A 23,972-nucleotide genomic window follows, 5' to 3' on the forward strand; every position below is an offset into this window, starting at 1 on the left:
TTGGTACATTTGAAATCAATTTCTTCATTGGCCAGTCAAGCTGAGTGTGTTGCTCCTTCAGAAACCACAGCATGTAGAAATTTAACATTCATCTAAAATATTCAAAACTAAAACATTTTATTTGAATTAAGTTTCTATTGAAGCAACTAATGGAAGCTAGATAATTGCATGTGTGTTTGTGTGTGTTTTTATCTTTTTTTATTCAATACTTTATCAATTACCCCGATAACTGCCAAAACACAATTTAAAAATAATCAAAGTATAATCTTGTTGGATATAGATTTATCAATATGTATAAAAATAATGAATTATCAGCCGGGCACGGTGGCTCAAGCCTGTAATCCCAGCACTTTGGGAGGCTGAGGCGGGTGGATCACGAGGTCGAGAGATCGAGACCACCCTGGTCAACATGGTGAAACCCCGTCTCTACTGAAAATACAAAAAATTAGCTGGGCATGGTGGCGCGTGCCTGTAATCCCAGCTACTCAGGAGGCTGAGGCAGGAGAGTTGCCTGAACCCAGGAGGCGGAGGTTGCGGTGAGCCGAGATTGCACCATTGCACTCCAACCTGGGTAACAAGAGCGAAACTCCGTCTCAAAAAAATAATAATAATAATAATAATGAATTATCTCTTTTAAATAACAAGGGATACTTGTAGATAGAAGAAGCTAAGAAAATTTCCTCTAAAAAAAAAACTCTAGAGAACTAGGTAGCAGGCCACCCAGAATCTTCTAAAGTCCCCAAATACTTATCATTTGCTATCCCATAAAAAAAGAAGAAATGGACATAAATTTAAATCCAACAAAACACATAAAGCCCCTCAGAAGTCCCTTGAGCCTGCACCACCTCTAAGTGCACAATGATGTTGTAAGGAACCTGGATGTGTTTTGGTCAAGGGTAGGTGGAGGTAAACACGCACAGTTACTCAGTGAGTTTAGAGCACAGGCATATAACTCCATTTGTTATCACAGCCATGTAGCCATAACATGGGAAGGCCATCTCTTGGCCTTAGGCCACTATTGCCTGTAAAAAGTATAATTGCCCTGCTGACACTGTGTAAGTGCACTCATGCCCAGCAAAAGAGACAGCCAGAGCTGTCTTTGCTGATGGACAGTGGGGAGTCAGGACATGGCTCAGTTCACTCCTGCCCAGAGAGAGAAAGAATTAAGCTGCTGCCCCTGAAGGGAGAGGCAGCCATCTAGCTGTGTGTGGGAGCTGCTGGACAAAGCAACCAAGATGGGACGAACAGTGTGAGTGTGCCAGTGTGTGTAAGCTGCTGATGAGAGAGCTGCTGAATAAAACTATCTTTCACCTGCCTATAGCCTTCCAAGTGTTCTTTTAGCTATCTGCTCGCTCACTTACTCCCTTCGGACCTCAGCATGAGAAAGAATCTGACCCCAAGCATAACATTTGGAATAGTCATGGACCTGACAATTGGCAAGATAAGGTGAGTGGGTATTTGGCCCCTGAGGGCTCCCGGGTTGGCTATGTGGCTGCAGCATGGGCTGTGGTACCCAGTGGCAACCGTGCTTCTTGGATGGGCCCCAATGGATATGTGGGAGGCAGTGGATGGGTCTCCTGTAAGTGTGGAGAAAGCACTGAGGCAGCTGGAAGCACACAACACTGAGAAAGAACGCACCTTCACCGGCAAAGTTGGATGGGCATTTCTGACTGTACTGCGTGAAGTACATGCTCAGTCCCACAGGTAAGGGACCTCCCAGTACAACCCATGTGCCTGAAGGCCCAAGTGCACAGCTTGAGGCAGAACCTGTGGGTGAGGGACGTCCAGGTGCAAGCAGGGTACTTGGAGGCCCAGATAAACAGCCTGGAACAGGACTTAGCAACAGCTGTTAGTGCAACCTTGAGCCCATCCTCCAGGCTGGACACTCCCAACTGGTCTGATCCTGAGGAGGAGGAGGCTCCTCCACTGCGGGCTCATTCTATGATCCATCAGAAGGTGGAACATGAGCATCTGATGGGAATCCAGAAGAGTCCCCAGGGCTCCCCCGGCAGTGGTGGAACACACCTCTTAATAGTGCTCATACACCCACTGAGTTGTAAGAGTTAGGTAAACAGTGCCGGCAGCAACCTGAACCCCTCCCTGCCTGGCTACTCCACCTTTGGGATGAGGGGGCTGACAGCATTTCTTGCTCCACCTCTGAGATGGAAAAGCTGGCTTTTATCACAACTTATCCCTCCCTTCATCAGAGGCTGTGGCTGTACCAATGGTTGGCACAGGGCATGGTGAACACACATTAATCGAGTGGCTAATGGCAGCCATACGGACTGTTTGCGATGATGCCACAGAAATACCATAAACTGTGAGTAAAGGACAGTCATATATTCATTTGGTGCAAATACTCTGGGAGATGGGTATAGAACAGGCCATTTGATCTGAATACCTGGGGGCCAGATGAAAAACACTTTCCCTCCCACATGAGGAATCTTGTCCTGGGCTCAGTGCCCCTGAGTGCTTTTGGCTTTCTAGCTGCTGTTCTCACCCCATATGTGGGCGCTACCTACATGAAGTGACTACTGCTATGGCAGCCCTCGGGGAGGCAGAAGGCTGTCAGTTTGCCTCCATGGGAGAGTGACAATTAACTTCCACAGTGTTTCTGCAGGGCTATATGCATAGCCCCACCATGTGTCATGAACTTAATGATGTTATGTTAACCTCTGATTCTCTTGGAGATTTAGAAGCAGCAACGTTCCTCTTGCCTAGGATTGGGATGATGACGCTAAGACAGTCTTCCTGGTAGCCACGCAGGCTAGTTAGCAGGCACAAGCCCTATAGGTAGTTAACCAGAGGTGCCCTTGTAGCTAGACATGCATGTGACCACAGATATATGGCCTATGGCAGTGCACAGAGCACCTGGGAATGCCAGTAGGCTTTTGGTTTCAACTATGGAAGGGAGCTGTCTTTATTAATAGAGAAGCAGTTACTAATAGTGGGATGGGTGTGTTCCTGAATAACAACCCCCAGACTGGGAAGCAGTTGGTAACTGCCTACGTTGCCCTTCAGGCTCATAAGACATGGCAGAACAGACTACAGTCATCATGCAGATGACTTACCCAACAGTGGGGTAGGTACACTCACAGGTAAGCACCCCCTGGATAAGGACGGTGCAGACATCCACTTTAGCAAAGTGGGGCACTTACTTGCAGCAGTGAGGTACACTGAGTACAAGTCCCTTAGCAGCAGAGTTACAAGAGGTCTTGAAGCCTATAGTCCTAAGGCAAGGTAAGGCTATGGAGCCTGAGGCACCCCTGCCATTCCTGATAGTGCGTGGTATACAGATAGGTCTAGGCAGAATATTGCTGCCACCTTCATTGTTGCCAGAGTCCAGTCTAATACTGACAACATATGGTTTAAAACCAAGTGTAGATAAAGTAGTTAATAAGTTGAACTCAAGGCAGTGTAGATAGTGATTATCAAGGAGGTGATACCCGTGGTAATCTGCACCAATACTGGGCAGTTTATTAGGGCTTAACCTGTGGCTAACTACCTGAAAGTTACAGACTTAGCTAGTTAGTCACTGACCCATGTAGGGACAGGCCATGTGGCCAGATCTATTAGAGGAATGATGACCTTCTCCAACCAGGTACAGGGATGAACAGTAATCTGTTAATGCCTGCCCCAATGCCCCTAAAGGTAGGAAAACAACAACAACAACAACAAACCTGGTGTTGGCCATGGACCCTCCAAGCCCCTCACTGTAGATGGTTGGCGTTGTGGCTCCTGTGGGGAGAGTCTGAGGTATAATTTGTAAGTTATTCCTTGGATATTTAAAGTGTGGCCTCCACAATTAACCATCAGTAGGAGAATGGCCGGGGAAGAGATCGTCCTTCACGGAAGATATATGTTGTCTGTGTGGCCTATCATAAGCTTCCCTATAACTTTAGCATGGGTACAAGACCAAAAAGAAACATGGGGAGCTGATTAGGTGTGGTACCATCACCCAGGGCAGAAGCCCTTAGTTACTGCATTGTTATCCAGAGATAAAAGGTGACTTGAATTTTGCTTGAGGCTCATGATTTACCCTTGTTAGTACCTGTGTCCTGGACCTGACAGATGTTTATCTGGAAAGCCCCTGCAAAAGCAATCTTTGGGAATTTTACATTAAGCAAGCTTCAAGGCATTGAGTATGCCTAACAGGTATCAGACCAACATACTTATTAGTCTCTCCTCTCATGAATCTCACCTGGGATATGCCAAACAAATAAAAGCAAGCTCAGGCACAGAAAGTATCCACATTTTCCACATAACATAGTATCTGCCTTTTCCCATGCTGACTCTGCAAAGCAGCTTATTTATAAATATAAATAGCTGCAAATTTACTCCAGTCTCATTGAAAAATCAAAATGGAATCATGCAAGAGAAGCATCCTAGCATACTTGGCTCAACAAGTGAAATGTAAGTGGAAATAAGCCAAGTTACTTGACACTCGCTGGTCAGCTAAACCAGACACCCCCTGGTTTCATTTAGTGGAGGTACCAGGATTCTACTCCAAAGAACCAGCGAATTCACTTACATTTAGTACCCGTGGATTGGGCAGTGAGTTAGAACCCAAAATTCAGAAAACAAATTTCAAGTCATGCCTAGTATTTATCACATGAATTCATAGAAAAATAGCATTGTCTAAATGTGGCAGCAAGTTTTCCAATGTAGCTACTTAAAATTAGCTAAGTCTTCTCACACGTAGTCCAATGAATTTTAAAAGGTTTCACTCCGATCTTTTTGCCATCTGGCCAGAATTACGGGGTTTAAATCCAAAAGAAGACAGTGGGAGAGAATATACACGTAAGAAATACTGTGCCTCTCATTTTTTCTTTATGACATATGCATACTTAAGCATGGAATTGCTGTGCCCTGAAAGTTTAATACCTGCTTATGAGACCACCTAAACAGAGGCTGCTGTAGCACAGGTCCATACAGTTACATCTGCTGAAGTGTCCCACCTATTAATTACCCATTATATCCCCTGATTTGAAATTCCTTCCTTCCTTAATATTCTTGTTTCTTGTCAAATATTAAGCAGTTTACTTTTAAGGAACCATTTCAGTCATTAAATGAAAATTACCAAAAGTATCACAAAATAGGTTTAAAAGTAACTTTTCTCAAGGAAAAAGTGAGTTATGAACCTCATTCACACAGAACATCTGAGGAAGGGCAATGAGATGATTAATGCTATTTGTCTTTAAGAATTCAAATTTTGAGATTGTCCCAGTCTTGCCTGTCTTAAATATTAGGCTACTTCCCAGGAAGTGAAAACATACATATGTATTTTCACATAAAAACATTTGTGCTGCATATTAAGCCAAATAGAATTTTGATTGGTTTTTATTGCAGTATATTCACATATGGGAATATTTAGCTTGAACTCCAGGAATAATTATCTTGACCATATGTGCTACCTGCCTGTATGATGACTCAGCTTTCTGAATTACTATCAATTCATCCTTTAATTATTGCCAGCTATATGAGGAATCATTGTTGCCCTGCAAGGTTGACGACCAATTGTCACTATTTGAATGGAAAGTGATTTTTTTTTTTAACTCTGAGTGTATCCATAGAAAGCAGAAAGAAAAAATAACAAGGGAAAACTCTGGTAAATCTGTTTTAAAATTAAATGAGTATCAAGACTAAAAATAAAAGCACATAACAGCTTTTTATTTACCATGTACTCTATACGTGGAGAATAGATGAAAGAAGCACATAAGAGCTAAATTCTGTTATTTTAACTTAAGAAGCAAAGAAAATCCAAAAATATATACAATAAATATCAGTCTTTTGGCTCTGAAGCTATATAATGCTTTATGTTTTAATGTTTACACTGAAAAAACTAATATGTCTACTTTAAACATAAACAATATTTCTTCAGAAATGGATTTAATTATTATCTTTAACGATCATGACTTTTTCTGTATGTATAAATGGTATTTACACTGTAGAACAAAGATTAGATTGCAGTGATTTTTATAAACAACAAATACATTAACAAAACACCACTGCATTCCAGTGAGGATGATGCTATTAAGAAACTTGATTTTTAAAATCAATTATTTGAAATCTCTTTAGAAAATAATTTATGAAGTATTATTAAACAAAAAGAAAATACTTTTTTTTTACTTACATAGTGTCTCTAATAAGAAGTGCACTTCCCAATCTGAAACAGGTTTTATCACTTTCACAAAATGCACGTCTCAAAGAAAAGCTCTCTCCTAGATCAAAACCTGTAAAACGTAACAAACGATTCAATACAGCAGTTTTATTGAATTTAATAAACTAATAGAAATGTTGATTTCTAAACAGGATTTTGTGTTGCCCTTAACTATTGATTGATCTACATCAAATAAAATCTTGCTGCTTGGGATCAGCAAAATTTCTTGATTTTATTTTTCTCCTTTTAGGGTAAAAGAGAATGAAATTCACTTTGCCATATAAAACATAAGAGCCATTTTTCTGAAAAAAAAAAAAAAAAAAAAAAAATTCATGAATATATTTTTTAAAAACTCAATTTTAATTTCCTTTACCCTAGGAATTATCTTAAGTAAAAAATAGTGTAACTCATTGCAGCAGCTCTGATGTCTAAAGAAATAAAATTAGATTAAAAATAGTACAGCTATTCAGTTTAAATCTAAGCAGACTTTTTTTAAAATTATGCTTTAAAGAATGTATACTGCTGAGAAGAAATGCTTAAAAATGGAATGGAAGAATTATGAGTGTGGAGAGAGAGAGAAGAGAAGGAAGAGGAAAAGAAGGAGAAAGAAAGATTACCAAAGGAAAGATAAAAAGGATTACCAAAATGGTAATCTTGTCTTTATCTGGATGGTGACATCTTCCTTCTTGCAATTTTTTTCTTCTTCTTCCAAAATGTCTACAATGGACACAACTTTTATAATTTTAAATAACTTTTTTTTCTCTGCAAGAGGCTGAGGTGTTGTTGATCACAGATTAAACATAGAACCCTGCTCTCAGAATTTTTTCTACATCATCTACCTTAAATTTTTATGGGCCAGGTGTGGTGGCTCATGCCAGCAGTCCCAGCACTGTGTAAGGCCAAGGCAGATGAATCATTTGAAGCCAGGAGTTAGAGACCAGCCTGGCCAACATGGTGAAACACCATCTCTACTAAAAATATAAAAATTAGCCATGCACTTGTAGTCCCAGCTACTCCGGAGGCTGAGGCAGGAGAATTGCTTGAACCCAGAAGGTGGAGGTTGCAGCAGGCTGACACTGCATAACTGCACTCCAGCCTGAGTGACAGAGTGAGACTCTGTCTCAAAAAAATAAAAAATAAAAATAAATAAAAATAATTCTTAACATTTTTATGTTAATGCTATGATCATAAATTGCAATGACAAAGATTCATCTACATGTATTCCATATCTAGCACCTGGTGATAATTTTACATAAAATATTATTTTGCAAAGGATTATATTGCATACCTGAAACTTCAAGTTTGTTTATATTTTCATATGTCAGCTGATGTCTCTCTACTCTCAGGATAGGGCATGACTCTTCTATTAAGAAAAAAAAAAGCACAGAAGATTTGCATTATGTTTTCTGTCAAATTCTTCAAATGAATTTGAAATACACAGTACAGTCAGAAACTTAGGATAAAATGGAAATAAACCATTTATTAAATTTCTGTAAAATGAGGATAAAAACATTACCCACCTCAGGGTTTTTGTGAGGATTACATGAGATTATTTATGTAGAGTGCTAAGAACACTGCTTGGTTCACAAGAATACTTGTTAGTTTTAGCCATTATTATTATAACTATTATTTGAATACTTTATGTATCCTTGACATTTGGAAATAAGCTAGTTTTAACATCATTAAACTTTCATATTCAATGTACAATAGTAAAACAAGTGAACTACAACTGTATTTTATCACAACTTTAATTACAAGTTTTGGTGTTGGGTGATACTAAACTTTTAAAACTAAAGGGAACATACATGGAAGTTACCAAAATAAAATTTAAGAAGCAAAGATCTCTACCATATAAAAGTGGTCTATAATTTTTAAAAATAGATAAAATCACTGAGAAAGTTTACTTTTGTGCTAAGGCACTTAGTGATATTCAAAGAAATAAAAGATAGTCTCAACTCAGTGAATGTACATGTTTAATATTACTACACACTAATACAGTAATGAATATGCAAACATCAATTTTTCAACATCTTAGGATATGTTTCAACGGAATCAGGTTAGCTTCTGCAAATTTACTAGTTAATTCAGACAAAATTACAGCCAATTTTTGAATTATGCCAATATAACTGTACTACTGGACAGTTAAGACTCTTAGCTTAAAAATTTAAACTAAATTCATTAAATATTTTGGCATCATGCAATCACAACTTTAATTCTCTATGTCTAAAATTGATGTTTGGGTTTAATAACTTGGAAGTTTTTTGGTTTGTTTTTTGAGATGGATTCTTACTCTGTCACCAGGCTGGAGTGCAGTGGTACGATATGGGCTCACTGCAACCTCCACCTCCCAGGTTCAAGCAATTCTCCTGCCTTAGCCTCCTGAGTAGCTGAGACTACAGGTGCATACCACCAAGCCTGGCTATGTTTTTTTTGTATTTTTAGTAGAGACGAAGTTTCACCATGTTGGTCAAGCTGGTCTTGGACTCCTGACCTCATGATCCACCCATCTTGGCCTCCCAAAGTGCTGGTATTACAGGCGTGAGCCACCACGCCCAGCGAGAAGTTTTTGATACAGAGAGGAGGTAAACTACTTAAAACCAAATTGAAACTTCTGATTCACCAGTTCCCCCTTCATTTAACAAATATATCACAGACCTCAGGTGTGGCAACAGGGTATCATCTTAATATATTTAACCAGAAAATAAATTAGATTCTCAATAATCCTACCACTTAATCAAATTTAAAAGTAAGGAGCAACTATACTGCAAAAAACATTTTGAACACAATTTGTAAAGTAAGTGAAATTATAATACTGAATACTTATAGATATTACTTAGCTAATACGGAAATTGCTATCTCAGAGATCTTAATTCAATTGCAGCCTCTAAATAATAGTAAAATTATTTGAGATTTTATAAACATTGCCAATTATTAAGATTCATAGTCATTTTTATAAACCCAAACACCTCATTTACGATCTGAACACTAAAACCTACCAAACATGGCTGAGAGAAATTAAAGACCTAAATAACTAAAGGTATAAACAAAATACTTAGAAAGCATGACTTAAATTTATTAAGATGTCAGTTCTCAGTTTTATCTCTAGATTCAGAGCAATGCCAATTAAAATCCCAACAGTATGGGACATGTGTGTATGTGTCTGAAAATGACAAGCTGATTCTCAAATTTATATGACACTACAGAAGAAAAGCTAAAAAAGTGGATTAGTTTACTATTAAGACAAGCTAGAGAGCTTAAAATTAAAGAAGAATAAGCTAGAGAGCTTAAACTACCAGATACAAAAAACATAATGTGGTGTTGGAACACATACAGAAAAACAAAAACATACCCCAAAACATATGGTCTCCTTATTTACCACAGAAAGGTTACTCAATTCAGTGGAAAATGGATGGTCATTTTACTAAATGGTGCTGTGTCAATACAATATCCATATGGACAAACACTGAACCTTGAATCTTCACACCATGCATAAAAATTAAAGATAATCATAGAAATAAATGTGAAAGGTAAAACAATAAAGCATCTACAAGGAAACATTCTTCATGAACTTTGGATAGTAAAGATTTCTTGAAAAGAACACAGAAACCATTAATCACAAAAGAAAAGATTGCTAAGTTGAATTCCACTAAAATTTAAATCTTTACTCAAACAACACTAAAAGAGTAAAAAGCCAAGTCATAAATTAGAAGGTACCTCCAGTCCATATATACAATAAAGTATTGTGCCAACCTACCCTGTGTTGGCCTGACAGATGCCATCTTGCTGACAGCCAGACACTCCATCTTAACCTCTGTCTCACCCCTCCCACCATTTCTCCCTTAAATGCATACCTGGGTCATGCTACTGTGCTGGGTCATGCTGTACTTAGAACTATAGAGGCATATAATCATTGTAATCATATCCTGCTTGGCAAGCCCACTTGCTACTGTGAATACCCCCCTTGATTGATTGTATGGCAAGTACTGAATACCCCCCTTGGTAACCAGCAATCATGGGAACCACTTGTGTACCCGTCCTTAGTAATTAACAATCATGGGAACCTCCTGCCTCCTGGTTACCAGCCTCCTTACCTAACTTGCTTGTTCTGCTTCTGTAAATTCCACTTCAGCTAGACTCCCCCTCCTCTATATTAAGCAAGGTATAAAAAGGAATCAAGCCCCTTCTTTGGGGCTGAGAGAATTTTGAGCATTAGCTGCTGTCTCCTGGTTGCTGGTAATAAAGGGCTCTCAATTGGAACTTAAGAGTGTGGCGCTTTCCTTCCAACTCGCTCAGGTATAACAGAATATAAAATGAACTCTCACAAATCAATAACAAAAAAGATTGAAAGTCTTATTGTAAAAATTTGTGAAAAGATTTAAACACTTCACAAAGGAGAATATCCAAATAGTCAACCCACATATAAAAAGGTGCTCAACATCATTAGTTATCAGGGAAATGTAAAGTGAAACCACAGTGAGATACCACTAAATAGCTAAAATTAAAGCACTGAGGATACCAAGTGTTGATGAGGATGTGGAGCAACAAAAACTCTTCTACATTGCTTGTGGGAGTGGAAATTAGTAAACTTTAGAAAACTATTTGGCAGTATTTCCAAAACTAAACATATATGAACTGTATGACTTGAAAATTCAGTGAACCAAGAGAAAGGAGGGCAAAAAAATGAGTGCAAATGGCCCTTTTAGACAAGAATATTCCATAATAGTCTAAAACCAGAAACAACCCAAATGTTTATCAACAAGAACGAGCAAGATAATTAAATTGTGGCATATACAATGAAAAACTGTATAGCAATAAAAAGAATAAAGTATTGATACATGTAACAACTAGATAAACCTCACAGATATATTATTAAATCGAAAAATATTATTCACCAAAAAAAAATTATTAATGAGACAGCCAGGTCAGAGGGGTTCCCTGGAGAAACTCCAACAAGACTGCCCACTGAAATGGAGCACTGGGAAGTTCACGCCCTTTGCAGTGGAGAGGAACCAGGCCCTTCCTGGTGGAAACTGGGATTTGAACAATCTGGCAGGAAGTGCTCTAGCAGGGACTCTGGCCTAGAGAGAGCCCCTGTTTCCCCCTTTCCTTCTTTTTCACCCAATAAAACCCTGCCTTACTCACCATTCAGATTTTCTGTGAGCCTGAATTTTCATGGCCATGGGACAGACAAAGAACACCATCTTTAGCTGCAGTAAGGAAAAGTCTTGCAACATTTTTGGTGTGCAAAGTGGGGACTCAAGAAGCGGTGACTGAAATGGGAACACAAAACATCTTGCTGTGGCTTCTAAGCCTTTTCTTCCTTGGACCTCTGAGCTTAAAGGAAACCACATCATCACCCCCTCTCGCTTTCTGGGGTCCGGGACCTTTACCTGATCTTTTCCTTCCTTTTTCAGGACGCGGTAAGCAGCAGCGTCCAGCTGATCCCCACTCCCTGCTGCCACAGCCTTCCCCTTCCCTGGCTAATGGGGTTAACTCTATTGGACAGTAATTAAGCTTAATCTTTTCTTCCTGGTGGAGGAATTAGTTGCATAAAAATAAGAAGTTCTTCCCCAGGTATTTAAAAACTTTTCTCTTTCCCCTTCTCCACCCCATCAGGAGTTAAGCTTTAAAGATATTTTCCCCCTTTACTAAGCCAGAACCCTCTCCTTAACAATCACTGTTTATTTTTTCTGTAAAGCTTAATTGTAAAAAAGGATTTGTGGGACTAATCTTGGGCTGTGGCCAATCTGGTGTGCTTTGCATGTCTGCATGGTTTATACTACAAGCCTCCATATTGTTTTTACATCCTGGTGGCATGGCCTGTAACTGCTTAGCAAAGCTTTGTTTAGCAATCCTGCCTTAGGGAATAAGTTTCTTCCTGGTTTGGTATCTGTATGTTTTCCCAGCCCTGTCTCTTAAAGGGCCCCATCCAGCAACTAGATTTTCTTCTGCGTGTCTGTGTGTATACTACTGGGTACAATGTCTGTCGAAAGAGCTCTGATGAATTTGTCGTAAAGTTAAGACAAGCACTTGGATCAAGTAATTTTTAAAGGAAATATAAAAGCTGTAGTACCTTTCTGTTCACATGACTTTAATCTTTGAGAAATAAAAACAGCCTTAAAGATTATTGGCAAACTGCAGATCAGATGCAAGATAGATTTGCTAAGTGTTTTAAGGGTAGGAAGTGCTTTTTGGGTTCTGAGAACTATTTGACTTGATGGTTTTACAACTGGCGACATAGGGAATAAACAGACCCTTAATTAAGAAGCAAACCTTGGCTGCAGTTAGTACACAATTAAAGCAACTTACCAAGTTTTATCTTAAAAATACTAGGAGTTACAACACATAATTGAAACTACTGTCAATGAGAAGAGTCAAATTCCATAAAATATTTTCAGAGATTCATTCTGAGCCAAATATGAGTGACCATGGCCTTTGACACAGCCCTCAGGAGGTCCTGAGAACATGTGCCCAAGGTGGTAGGGGTACAGCTTGGTTTTATATATTTTTAGGGAGGCATGAGACATCAATCAAATATATTTAAGAAATACATTGGTTTGGTTCAGAAAGGCAGGAAAATTCAAAGTGGGGGCTGGGGGAGGCTTCCAGGCTGTAGGTAAATTAAAACATTTTTGGGTTAACAATTGGTTGAGTTTATCTGAAGACCTGATATTAATGGAAAGGAAAGCTGAGGTTAAGTTAAAGGATTATGGAGACCAAGTTTTATTGTGCAGAGGAATCTCTTAGATAGCAGACTTCAGAGCAAGAGTAGTTTGTAAAATGTTTCATATCAGACCTAAAAGGGTACCCGGCTCTTATTGATTATCCTGAATCTGGAAAGAAAGGAAGGAAAACAAAGGGGAAAAGGGATTCTCTGTAGAATGTGGATTTTTTTTCCCACAAGAGATTTGCAGGGCAATTTCAAGGTATGGCAAAGAAACATATTTTGGGGTAAAACATTTCGACTTTTTCCCTTATGCCAGAGTCAGACTGGAAAGTAAGTCATAATATACAGGTTAAATAAAACCCATGTTACAAGAATTTATGATTTGTAGGGCATGCCTCCCCAGATTCCTTAGAAAGGAATTTGGGCAAGATAAAAAAAATCAGAGCTCAGTCCTCAGTCCCCACTCTTGGCCAAAAAACATTCCACAGAATGCATATTCAGGCCAAAAGCAGCAGGTCCCATGGTGCTCATTCCTAGAGTTGTCTGATATGGTCATTTGGCAAGGTCCCACAGCTACTCTCATTCCTAGAGTAGTCTGGTTTGATAGTAATAGTTTTACATATTAGCAATTTGGATAATGGGGGGAGAATAGTTGGATAATAGTTGTCCAGATGTAATAGCCAACTGTTTAAGGGGTGACATGGAGTCAGGGCTAGGGTTCAGTCTAAACAACAACAAAAAAATCCTAGATCAGATCTGCTTTCTGAGCTATCATGATCCATATCTTTAATTGTGCCTTTCCCTTTACTGTATCTGGCATAACATTTACAAGAAAATGTCTAATGTTAATATAGTAACAAATATAATAAAGATAGTGAAGATTTGGGCATCTAAGGTTATAGGTAGAATCAGAGGGGCGTAAACAACCCAAGCAGCCAGAAAAACCCCCACATACATAATTCTTATTCTTTGATTAGACTTACAGTGTGTTTACCCTCCTTATTAAGGTTTATATGAACCCTATGATAAATCTTATTTGAAAACTGTGGAACCAACATTAAATAGAATTTAATAAATTTAATCTCTCTTATGGCCAATTTATCTTTATAGGTGTAGCATCCTGAGGAGGCTACAAATTACATGCAAGAAACACCTGGTCCTTAGTGTTTAAATTGCTATAGAATTGTTAACAGCAGACAAATCTATTTTTCCCACCACTTTTGTATTGCACCATATACTGGTATTTGGGAGCAAAAAGGTTTTGTCACAGAAGAAGTCAAAATTCTACAGTGTCATTTTTCCCCCCTGTAGGACTTCCTACAGCTGAGGGCCTTAGGAGTCAAAAAACATAGCCAATTAATTGTTCTAAGCCATATAGGTATGGATACAGACAGACATTCATTATTTATTATTATAAAATTATTATTTTCAGTAAAAAAAAAAAAGGCCAATAATAAAACCGAAAGGCAAAGTTACAAGACTGACTTATTTTTAACTTTTATGTGTTGAGCTACTGTTTAAGCTTGGTTTCTGTTACAGACTTACAGCAATTAGCTATACAAAACATAAGCATTGTTCTGAAAAATAATTAAAAATATATATGTATGTATAAATATATTTATCTTCACAATTTATGACTAGAAGTATTATACCAAAGAGGCTTTATTACAAGGTATTTTATCCTGTTACTAAATATTTTCCTTTAATTTCATAATAAGCAGAAAATTTTTGTGGTTGGGGTATATGCAAAAGTGACACATAATAGTTTAGAAGGCAACTAAAATTGTTTTACCAGCTAATTGGACATTTTTTGCACCCCCTTCTTGATTTGGAGGGTTCAATCTTGTCCTAATTTTATCCCTCAAAACCAGTCCTTACAATCTTATGTGCCCACCTCTTCCATGGTAGTCCCTAGAGGAAGGTAGCTTGTATAGTTTTGGCAGCAGAGCATTAGCAGTGAAACAGATCTGGGGTGGGATGCTAAATAAGGGTGATTCATACCTCTGGTCTTCAGAATACCATGATATTGATTTCCTTGGAAATAAAACAGGTGAGATAAATAACATTTACAGTTTGACAGTTATAAGAGTAATTCATATGTTAGAACAGAAAAAGGAACCTATTCCATTAGGGCACTGTTAAATATAGTGAGTTCCAAGTTTCTCTTCAAAGAATCAGTATGCCAGTATGTTCAGTTTCTGTGTTCTTTGTTCTCCATTTTAAAGTTTAACTTCCTTGTTCTCTTGTCTCCTTGCCCCTAGTTTCAGTAACCAACCTTCCCGCCAGTTCTAATCAGTAGTTCAGTAGTTCACATCTGTTCTCCTGGTTACTGGAGAGTAAAACTACATGTCCCCCTTGTGCATCCCCCTCCTAACCCACATATTTATAGTCCTGACTCATCCTAGTCATCTGCTCCATCCTGAGTCACCCCTGTTCACCTACTCCATCCAGAGTTACCCCTGGTTACCTGTTCTGACCTGAGTCACCTTCGGTCACCTGTTCTGTAACTCTCTGTCCTGCCAAAACTGCTCACTCCACCACTCTGGCTCATACCTCTGCTCTGTTTAAAATAGCCAATCAGAATTAGCTTAGACTGTGTGGTCCAACAATAGCCAATAGGGGAATGACACAACAGTAGGGACTACCTGCATCAGGAATAAGAATCCCTTCCCCTCCCTTGTTCAGGTATGCTCTCGCCATTGCTCCAGCTGTGAGACACACCTTTCTATACAAGTAAATTGCCTTGCTGAGGAAACTTATATTCAAGTGCTATTTCTTTTTTGGGACTGAAAGTTTCTTTCTAACGAATTGGGGGTTCATCCAGAATTCCCATTCTCCACTAGGGAGGGTCTAGACCTCTCCTGTGAGGAGGCGCACCCTGCTGCCTCATTGCAGCAGCCTCAGGAGTAAGGAATCAGGACCCAGCCAGTGTGATAAATAAACCCAGACTCTCAACAATGCAGGAAAAAACAGACCACCAACTTGGGGAAAAAAGATCATCACATACCAGGGCAACCAGGTAACTCTGCGCACAGATCAAGATAAGAAATGTCGCAAGAGCAACAAAGTATTTCCTTGGTGGCCAGGACCAACGTAAGAAAAGCCGCAGGGGTGGTGAAGTATTCCTTTGTCGGGACATATCAAGGCAATAGAAGCCATGGGGGCGATAAAGTATTCCTTGGTCAGAACATACCAAGGCAAGAAAAGCTGTGGGGGATGGTGAAGTATTCCTTGGTCAGGGAGTCTCGGAGGTAAAAAAGAGGTGAGAAAATCTCCATTAGGGGAGATTGAGCCTCACAGAAACCTCCTATAGGAGGGAAGGCGAAAAATTTCCAGTAGGGGAAATTGAGCCTCACCCCAAAAGGCAAGAAATTTCCAGTAAGAGAAATTAAGCTTCACCCCAAAACTATCAAGATGAGAAATGCCCCAAGTAAGGTAAGAAAACTAGCAATAGTTTTCTCCTAATAGTCCTCTAGGCCTAATGTTAAAATATTAGAAAGATAATAAAAAGACCTATAAAATTGCTACAAAGACTCAAAGAGCAAATGAGGAAATATGCAGGTCTAGAATTAGAAGACCCTCCTCAAATGAGGGATATTAAAGCTTCATTTTGTAACTAATACTTGGCCAGATATTAACAAGAAATTACAAAAGATAGAAAACTGGAAAGATATACCTATAGAAGAACTTCTAAGAGAAGCCCAAAAAGTATATGTTAAACGAGATCAAGAAAAAAGCAGAAGGCAAGAGACTTTGCAGGGCAATTTCCAGGTATGGCAAGGAAATACACTTTGGGGTAAAATATTTTGATTTTTTCCCCTTGTTATGCCAGAATCAGATTGGAAAGTAAATCATGATATACAGTAGGGTTAAGTAAAACCCATCTGATGAGAATTTATGGTTTGCAGGGCTTGAAACTCCAGAGCCCTTAGAAAGGTATCTGGGCAAGCTAAAAATCAGAGCTTAGTCCTCAGTTGCTGTGTTAAGTTACTGTAAACCAGGGAGATAACCAAACTTTTTTGTCAGTTCTGTTTCTAACAGTAACTACCTTGGACATTTTGCTATTCACAGAAAATTGTCCTGTTTTAATCCTTTTCAAAAGACAGTTTATAATAAGCTATAGAACTGTAACAGGTGTTCTGAAATATAGGCTTCTGACCGGCTGGGCGCGGTGGCTCAAGCCTGTAATCCCAGCACTTTGGGAGGCCGAGGCGGGTGGATCACGAGGTCAAGAGATCGAGACCATCCTGGTCAACATGGTGAAACCAAAAATACAAAAAATTAGCTGGGCATGGTAGCGCGTGCCTGTAATCCCAGCTACTCAGGAGGCTGAGGCAGGAGAATTGCCTGAACCCAGGAGGCAGAGGTTGCGGTGAGCCGAGATCGCGCCATTGCACTCCAGCCTGGGTAACAAGAGCGAAACTCCCTCTCATAAAAAAAAAAATATATATATATAGGCTTCTGGCAACTTTGGAAATTGTAACATTGGAATAAAGGAAAACAGTACAGAACTCATGAAGAGCTGAAACATTCATGTGTATCAAGCAAAATAAGAGTTAACTAAATGGACTGAACTCAGAAAGATGAAGCAACCTTTTTGACTTTTGGTTGGAATATTGCTGATCCTTGTTTGGGTTTTCATAGTCAAGCAAACTTATTTCAAACTATTTACCTTTAAAAATTGAGTAAGGTATACTCCTATGAACAAAATTTACAGCATGTTTGTTTCTCTCTACCTGTTTCCTCTAAAATTTGGAAACTCTCTGTGAGTATTCTTAACTTACAGCAATATAGCTGTTTGCATCAGTACAGTAAGAGTGCATTTTTCTTTGGGGGCAGGACACAATTGGAGAAAGTGGTTATTTTACCAAGCCTTTGACTGGAAGGGTATGCTTTCCTTTAAAGAGTCAATCTCAACTTCATGGATGATGAAAGCCCAGGGGCTTCATACTCTTGTCTCCGCAGTCCATGTACAGGGTTCCTGACCTGTGGTCAGTTAGTCACTTTCTGGCTGAGCACAGTGACTGATGCCTTTTATCCCAGTACTTTGGGAGGCTGAGGTGGGTGGATCACCTGATGTCAGGAGTTTGAGAATAGCCTGGCCACATGGCGAAAACTGTCTTTACTAAAAATATAAAAGTTAGCTGGGTATGGTGGCACATGCCTGCAATCCCAGCTACTCAGGAGGCTGAGGCAGGAGAATCACTTGAACCCAGGAGGCGGAGGTTGCCATGAGCTGAGATCATGCCATTGCACTCCAGCCTGGGCAACAGGAGAAAAACTTCGTCTCAAAAAAAAAAAAAAAAAATCACTTTCTAACAGGTCTAGGATCTCCAAGTTTGTTACAGGACCTTAAGAGGAGAAGATCACTCATCATACACGTATTCCAGGATAAATCCATGGCTGGGCTAAGGTCCAAGACCATCCAAGGTCTTATCTAAGATTCCTTGGAGAACAAAATTCCATCAAAGCCAATTCAAAAAAACTGATATAAAAATAATTATTCTTACTATACTTTTTTGCAAATAATCAGGCCAAGTAAAAAACTGAAGTCTATTTTGGAAACCATTCAGTCCTATGACGATTTGTGTTTTAACAAAAATGAGAACTGGAGAGAGAGAAATCATGTTTCAAAACTTATATATTTGTCATTAAATTCTAAACTCACTAGCTGTTTTTAAGTTTTTGCTTACATTTTAGGCTAACCCTGGTTGTTCCTGTGAACCAACCAATAATCTCCAGCTGCAGCTCAGAAAGAACAAAAGGGATGGGTAATGTAGAAATCTGAATCAATATTCTAGTTCTGAGCCAATTATCCTGTAAATCCTGCCAGGCAATTGGAATAAATAGAATGGCCATCACTCAGAAGTTTCCTTTTAGAGAAAGACCAAGAAAGCTAACCAAAGTCAAACACCATGCACCCAAATCTTAGCAAGCATGACTATAGCTACCAGTTATCCGGATGTGTCACAAAACACCCTTTCCCCTCCCTTGCTGGAGGAGGACTCAGTTTCCGTTTTAAATTAGCATTCTGCTTCTGAGTCCGTGTAACCCCCCCAAGACACATTTTTATCCCAGACACAATTCTAAGCTCTGAGTCAAACACCTAGGATAGAAAACTGGATCTGAGGGATCCAGAGGCAGACAATAATGGAAGTGAAAAGGTACAGCGCAAGTGAACATGGCTGATTCCTGCCGATTAAGCCAACCCCAAACTTCCTGTTTAATGGATTAAAAACTACATGTAATATCCATGGCATAAATGAGGTCTAGGGCACTCTAAGGCACTGACAATCAAGGGGATAGAGGCACAGGTGAGAGTGGATAATTCCTATTCTCTAGGCCCTCCCTGCTTCATGGATGAAAGCTGCTCTGGCGTTCATGGCAGCACCTGCCAAGGTGGCTGGGACTCGGGGATGCAAGGATGAAAGAGGGAAAGAGGATGTTCTCTCTCTCCCCCATATACCCCAGCTATCTGCTAGAAAGAGAAAGGAGTCAGAGATGCCTGCTCCCCTCTTTCTAGATGGGTAGGCATTCACAGCCTTTGTGCCCTTTTCAAATGCATCCTGAACTCCTGGGACTCCTTTAAAAGGTGTCCTGGTTTTTTTTTTTCCTTTCTTCTTCTGTCCTCTCTTCACTGATAGGTAATTGTGTCTCAGTACTATGGGACGCTCGCCTCCAATGCATCCTCCAAACTGGAAAGAGTTAATTTCCCAAACTTTAAACTAGTTGCCTTAGGATTAGGCTCATGAGAAAGAAACCTAGAAACCCAACATTCCAGCAAAAGGGTAAAAATTTTTTGCTAGTTGGGTGTTTGGCCTCCCTCTCCCTGTGCAAACTGGTAAAAGGCCTTGGAATTTTTTATCTGTCCTTACCCCTCCCCTTGTTTCATTTTGATACATGTTTTCTAATAACCCGGTTTGTCTGTTCTTGCCTTTAGGCCATTAAACTCCATGTGGTCATGCAATTTAGAGCCTCTAACAACAGCCCCTTCTGCTGGAGCTATTGTGAAAAGGTACAGTGCAAGTGAACATGGCTGATTCCTGCCGATTAAGCCAACCCCAAACTTCCTGTTTCATGGATAAAAACTATATGTAATATCCATGGCATAAGTGAGGTCTAGGGAACTCCAAGGCACTGACAATCAAAGGGATAGAGGCACAGGTGAGAGTGGATAATCCCTATTCTCTAGGCCCTCCCTGCTGCATGGATGAAAGCTGTTTTGGCATTCATGGCAAGGACGGAGATATGCCTCTGAGGGAAATGGGACTGCCATTTCCCCAAAACAGCACCTCCTGTCAGCAGGAAGCAGTTAAAATCAGTCTTCCTATTTATCCTTAATCTAACAGCAATTAGAATGTACTTCTTTAGAGGAGGAATGAGACAGCCAGGTGGGAGGGGGTCCCTGAAGAAACTCCGAACAGCCTGCCCAATGAGGTGGAGCTTTGGGAAGTTCACACTCTTTGCTGCAGGGAGAAGCCCGGCCCTTCCTCTTTCTGTGTAGAACCTGGGAATCAAATGGCCTGGTAGGAAGTGCTCTAGCAGGGATTCTGGCCTAACAAGAGTCCCTGTTTCCCCTTTTCCTTCCTTTTCACCCAATAAATTGTCTGTGAGCCTGAATTTTCATGGCCATGGAACAAAGAACTTCATCTTTAGCTGAACTAAGGAAAAGTCCTGCAACATTAATACATACAGTATAATTCCTTTTATACGAAGGTCTAAAGATTGTACAACTAATCTATGTCAGTGTAGTTGCTACCATGGTAAAATGTTAACTAGGAACAGGTACACAGAAGACTTCTGGGGTTTTGAATGTGTATATTTAGGTCTGGGTAGTAGTTACACAGGAGTATAAATATATCTGTAGAAATTCACTGCACTGTTCATTAAGATTTGTCAACTTTAGTGTGTGTGATGTCTCAACAAAAGGAGGAAAATAGCATCTCTGTGAGAAAATATTTTAAGCTAAAAATGATTCTTGCAAAACTCAAAAAAAACCCTACATTCTGATCATATTTTTATAATGACTATATAACCATAATAAATAAGATTAAATTGCTCACAACTATGTATGGAAGACCCAGTAGGTGATTAGCAAAAAGAGTACCAAGATAGTACAAAGGGACTTTCCCTTATGAGACTTTGGAAATAAGAAAGGAGGTATGTTGGCCTACTGCCAAGTTGGAAACAGTATATATCTTATTTAAATTCTTCTACGGACTTAGCAAATATATGACGATTTCAAAGTAATAAAACTGTCACTTTGAAATTAATAGAATTCAACATTTCTAGCAATATTTATGAAGGTCTTTCTTTACTAAAAGTCCTTATGGAAATCAAATGTCATTTCACATCCTTAGCACACATGTTTTGAAGTGAAAAGCTTAAAAAATACCTAAATCTTAATTATTTAGGTGTAAGATTTAAACCACAATAATCTGAATATATGCACATTATGGATTCACTATATAAAAATGGCAAGGCAGTGGAAATAGCTATTACAATGTGGGGATGTTCATTTCTTTAAGTATTAAAATACTTTGATATAAAAGCACACTTTTGAGCAAATGTACATGTACCTTGAAGAACTACAGAAAAGACCCAAATATCCAAATCTCATGTCAGGTAGACAGAGGCAAAGAACTGAGTCATTTCAAAGACTTTGGACTATTGCAAAAGTAAGGGCTAAAATTTCACCTCAAAAAAAAAAAAATAAAATAAAAAAGCACTGCTTTGTCCATTCATCCATCCATGAACATTTAGGTTGTTTCCATGTCTTAGCTATTGTGAATAATGCTGCAGTGAACATGGAAGTGCAGATATATCTTTACAAGGTTGGGATTTCATCTTTTTTGGACATAGACCCAAAAGAGGGGTTGCTGGATCATATGGTAGTTCTATTTTTAATTTCTTCAGAACCTCTATACTGTTTTCCATAATGGCTATACCAATCTACATTACCACCTACAGTGTGCTAGAGTTCTCTTTATATCCTTACCATGCTTGTGTTATCTCTTGTCTTTTTGGTAATAGCCATCCTTACAGTTATGAGGTAATGTCTCATAGTGGTTTAATTTTCGTTTCTCTTATGATTAGTAATGTTGAGCACTTTTTCATATACCTGTTGGCCATTTTTATCTCTTTTTCGTAGAAATACATGTTTTCATCCTTTGTCCATTTAAAAATCAAATTATTTGTTTTACCTATATTGAGCTATAAAAATGCTTTATAAATTTTGGATACTATCAGATAAGTCAGGCGTCCCCAAACTTTTTACAGAGGGGGCCAGTTCACTGTCCCTCAGACCGTTGGAGGGCCGCCACATACTGGGCTCCTCTCACTGACCACCAGTGAAAGATGTGCCCCTTCCTGAAGTGAGGTGGGAGGCTGGATAAATGGTCTCGGGGCCGCATGCGGCCCGCGGGCTGTAGTTTGGGGACGCCTGAGATAAGTAGTCTGCAATTATTTTTTCCCAGCCTGTAGGTTGTCTTTTCATTTTGTTGATTGCTTCCTTTGTGGTGTAGAAGTGTTTTAGTTTGATTTAGTCCCATTTATTTACTTCCAGTTTTGTAGCCTGAGATCTTAATGTGATATCCATAAAATCATTGCCAAGGTCAATGTTGGGGAACTATTCCCCTATGATCTCTTCTGGAAGTTTTATGGGTTTTGTTATTATATTTAGACATTTTATCCACTGGAATATTATTCAGCCTTAAAAAACATAAAATCCTTCCATTTGCCACAGCATAGATAGACCTTAAGGATATTATGCTAAGTGAAATAAACAGAAAACAGGAAAAAAATTGTGTGATCTCACATGTGGGATACTTTTAAAAAGAGCTTAAATATGACTGGGCACAGTGGCTCATGCCTGTAATCCCAGCACTTTGGGAGGCCAAGGTGGGCAGATTGTGAGGTCAGGAAGTCAAGACCATCCTGGCCAACATGATGAAACCCCATCTCTACTAAAAATACAAAAATTAGCTGGGCATGGTGGTGTTTGCCTGTAGTCCCAGCTACTCAAGAGGCTGAGGCAGGAGAATTGCTTGAACTCAGAATGTGAAGGTTGCAGTGAGCTGAGATTGCTTCACTGTACTCCAGCTCGGTCAACAGAGCGAGACTCGGTCTCAAAAAAAAATAAAAAAAGCTTAAATACACAGAGATAGAGAATAAAACAGCATTCATTACTGGTGGGAGGGAGTAGGAAATAGAGATATGCACTTCAAAGGATACAAAATAGCAGGTATGTAGGATGACTGTATCTAGAGATGGAAAGTACAACGTAAGAACTAACAAAATACAATAAAATTGTATTTGAGATTTTTGTTAAATAAGATTTAGCCACTTGTTAAAAAAATAAGTATGTGATATGATAGATTTGTTATTCTGTTCACTACAGTAGTTAGTTATATCTATCCCATAATATGCTGTAGACCTCATATATACACAATAAAATTTTTTTAAATGTTTATAATTTTTTAAAAAGATACACTGCTTAGAGAATCTTAACAGATCTTTTTCAAAAGCAAATGCAAATGGTTTTAACAAATTCATACTAAGATGTCTGAAGTTCTTGTAGCCAGCACAACAGTCTGAGCTCAACCTGAGACATTCAAGCTTGGTGAGGGAAAGGGCGTCTGCCATTGCTGAGGCTCCAGTAGACAGTTTCAACCTCGCAATGTAAACAAAGTTGCTGGGAAGTATGAACGGGGCAGAGTCCACACCACAGCAGTTCAGCAAGATCTCTGCAGGCAGACTGTGTCACTAGACTCCCTCCTCACTGGGCAGGGCATCTCTGAAAAAGGCAGCAGCCCATCAGGGACTTATAAATAAAGTCCCCACATTCCTGAGACAGAGTACCTAGGAAAAGGGGCAGTTACAGGCACCCTGAGTATTGTGACTAAGAGATACTTCCCAGAGGGGGCCAATAGATACCTCATACAGGAAAGCTCTGGCTGGCATCTGGCGGGTACCCTTCTGGGATGAAGCTACCAGAGGAAGGAATAGGCAACAATCTTTGCTGTGCTACAGCCCCTGCTGGTAATTCCCAGGCAAACAGGATCTGGAGCAGACCTCCAGCAAACTCCAGCAGACCTGCAGCAGAGAGGCCTGTTAGAAGTAAAACTAACAAACGGAAAGAAATAG

The 23,972-nt window shown here is 39.3% G+C and overlaps 1 protein-coding gene across 7 annotated transcripts in view; it reads right to left on the minus strand.

The window, feature by feature from the left end:
• The window catches only part of COL19A1 (collagen type XIX alpha 1 chain), a 364,360-nt gene that overhangs the window by 310,427 nt on the left and 29,961 nt on the right, over positions 1–23,972 (minus strand). For 6 of the 7 annotated variants that reach the window (XM_074398116.1, XM_074398115.1, XM_074398114.1 and 3 more), the window contains exons 3-4: positions 7,449–7,523; positions 6,134–6,233 (exon numbers count right to left, since the gene is read on the minus strand). The exons of the other annotated variant lie outside the window; for it this stretch is intronic. In XM_074398116.1, the coding sequence (XP_074254217.1) occupies positions 6,134–6,233; positions 7,449–7,523 (175 nt within the window). The remainder of the gene's footprint in view (positions 1–6,133; positions 6,234–7,448; positions 7,524–23,972) is intronic. 7 annotated transcript variants of the gene reach the window in all.

This window comes from Saimiri boliviensis, chromosome 4, assembly GCF_048565385.1.
Source record: "Saimiri boliviensis isolate mSaiBol1 chromosome 4, mSaiBol1.pri, whole genome shotgun sequence".
NCBI lineage: Eukaryota > Metazoa > Chordata > Mammalia > Primates > Cebidae > Saimiri > Saimiri boliviensis.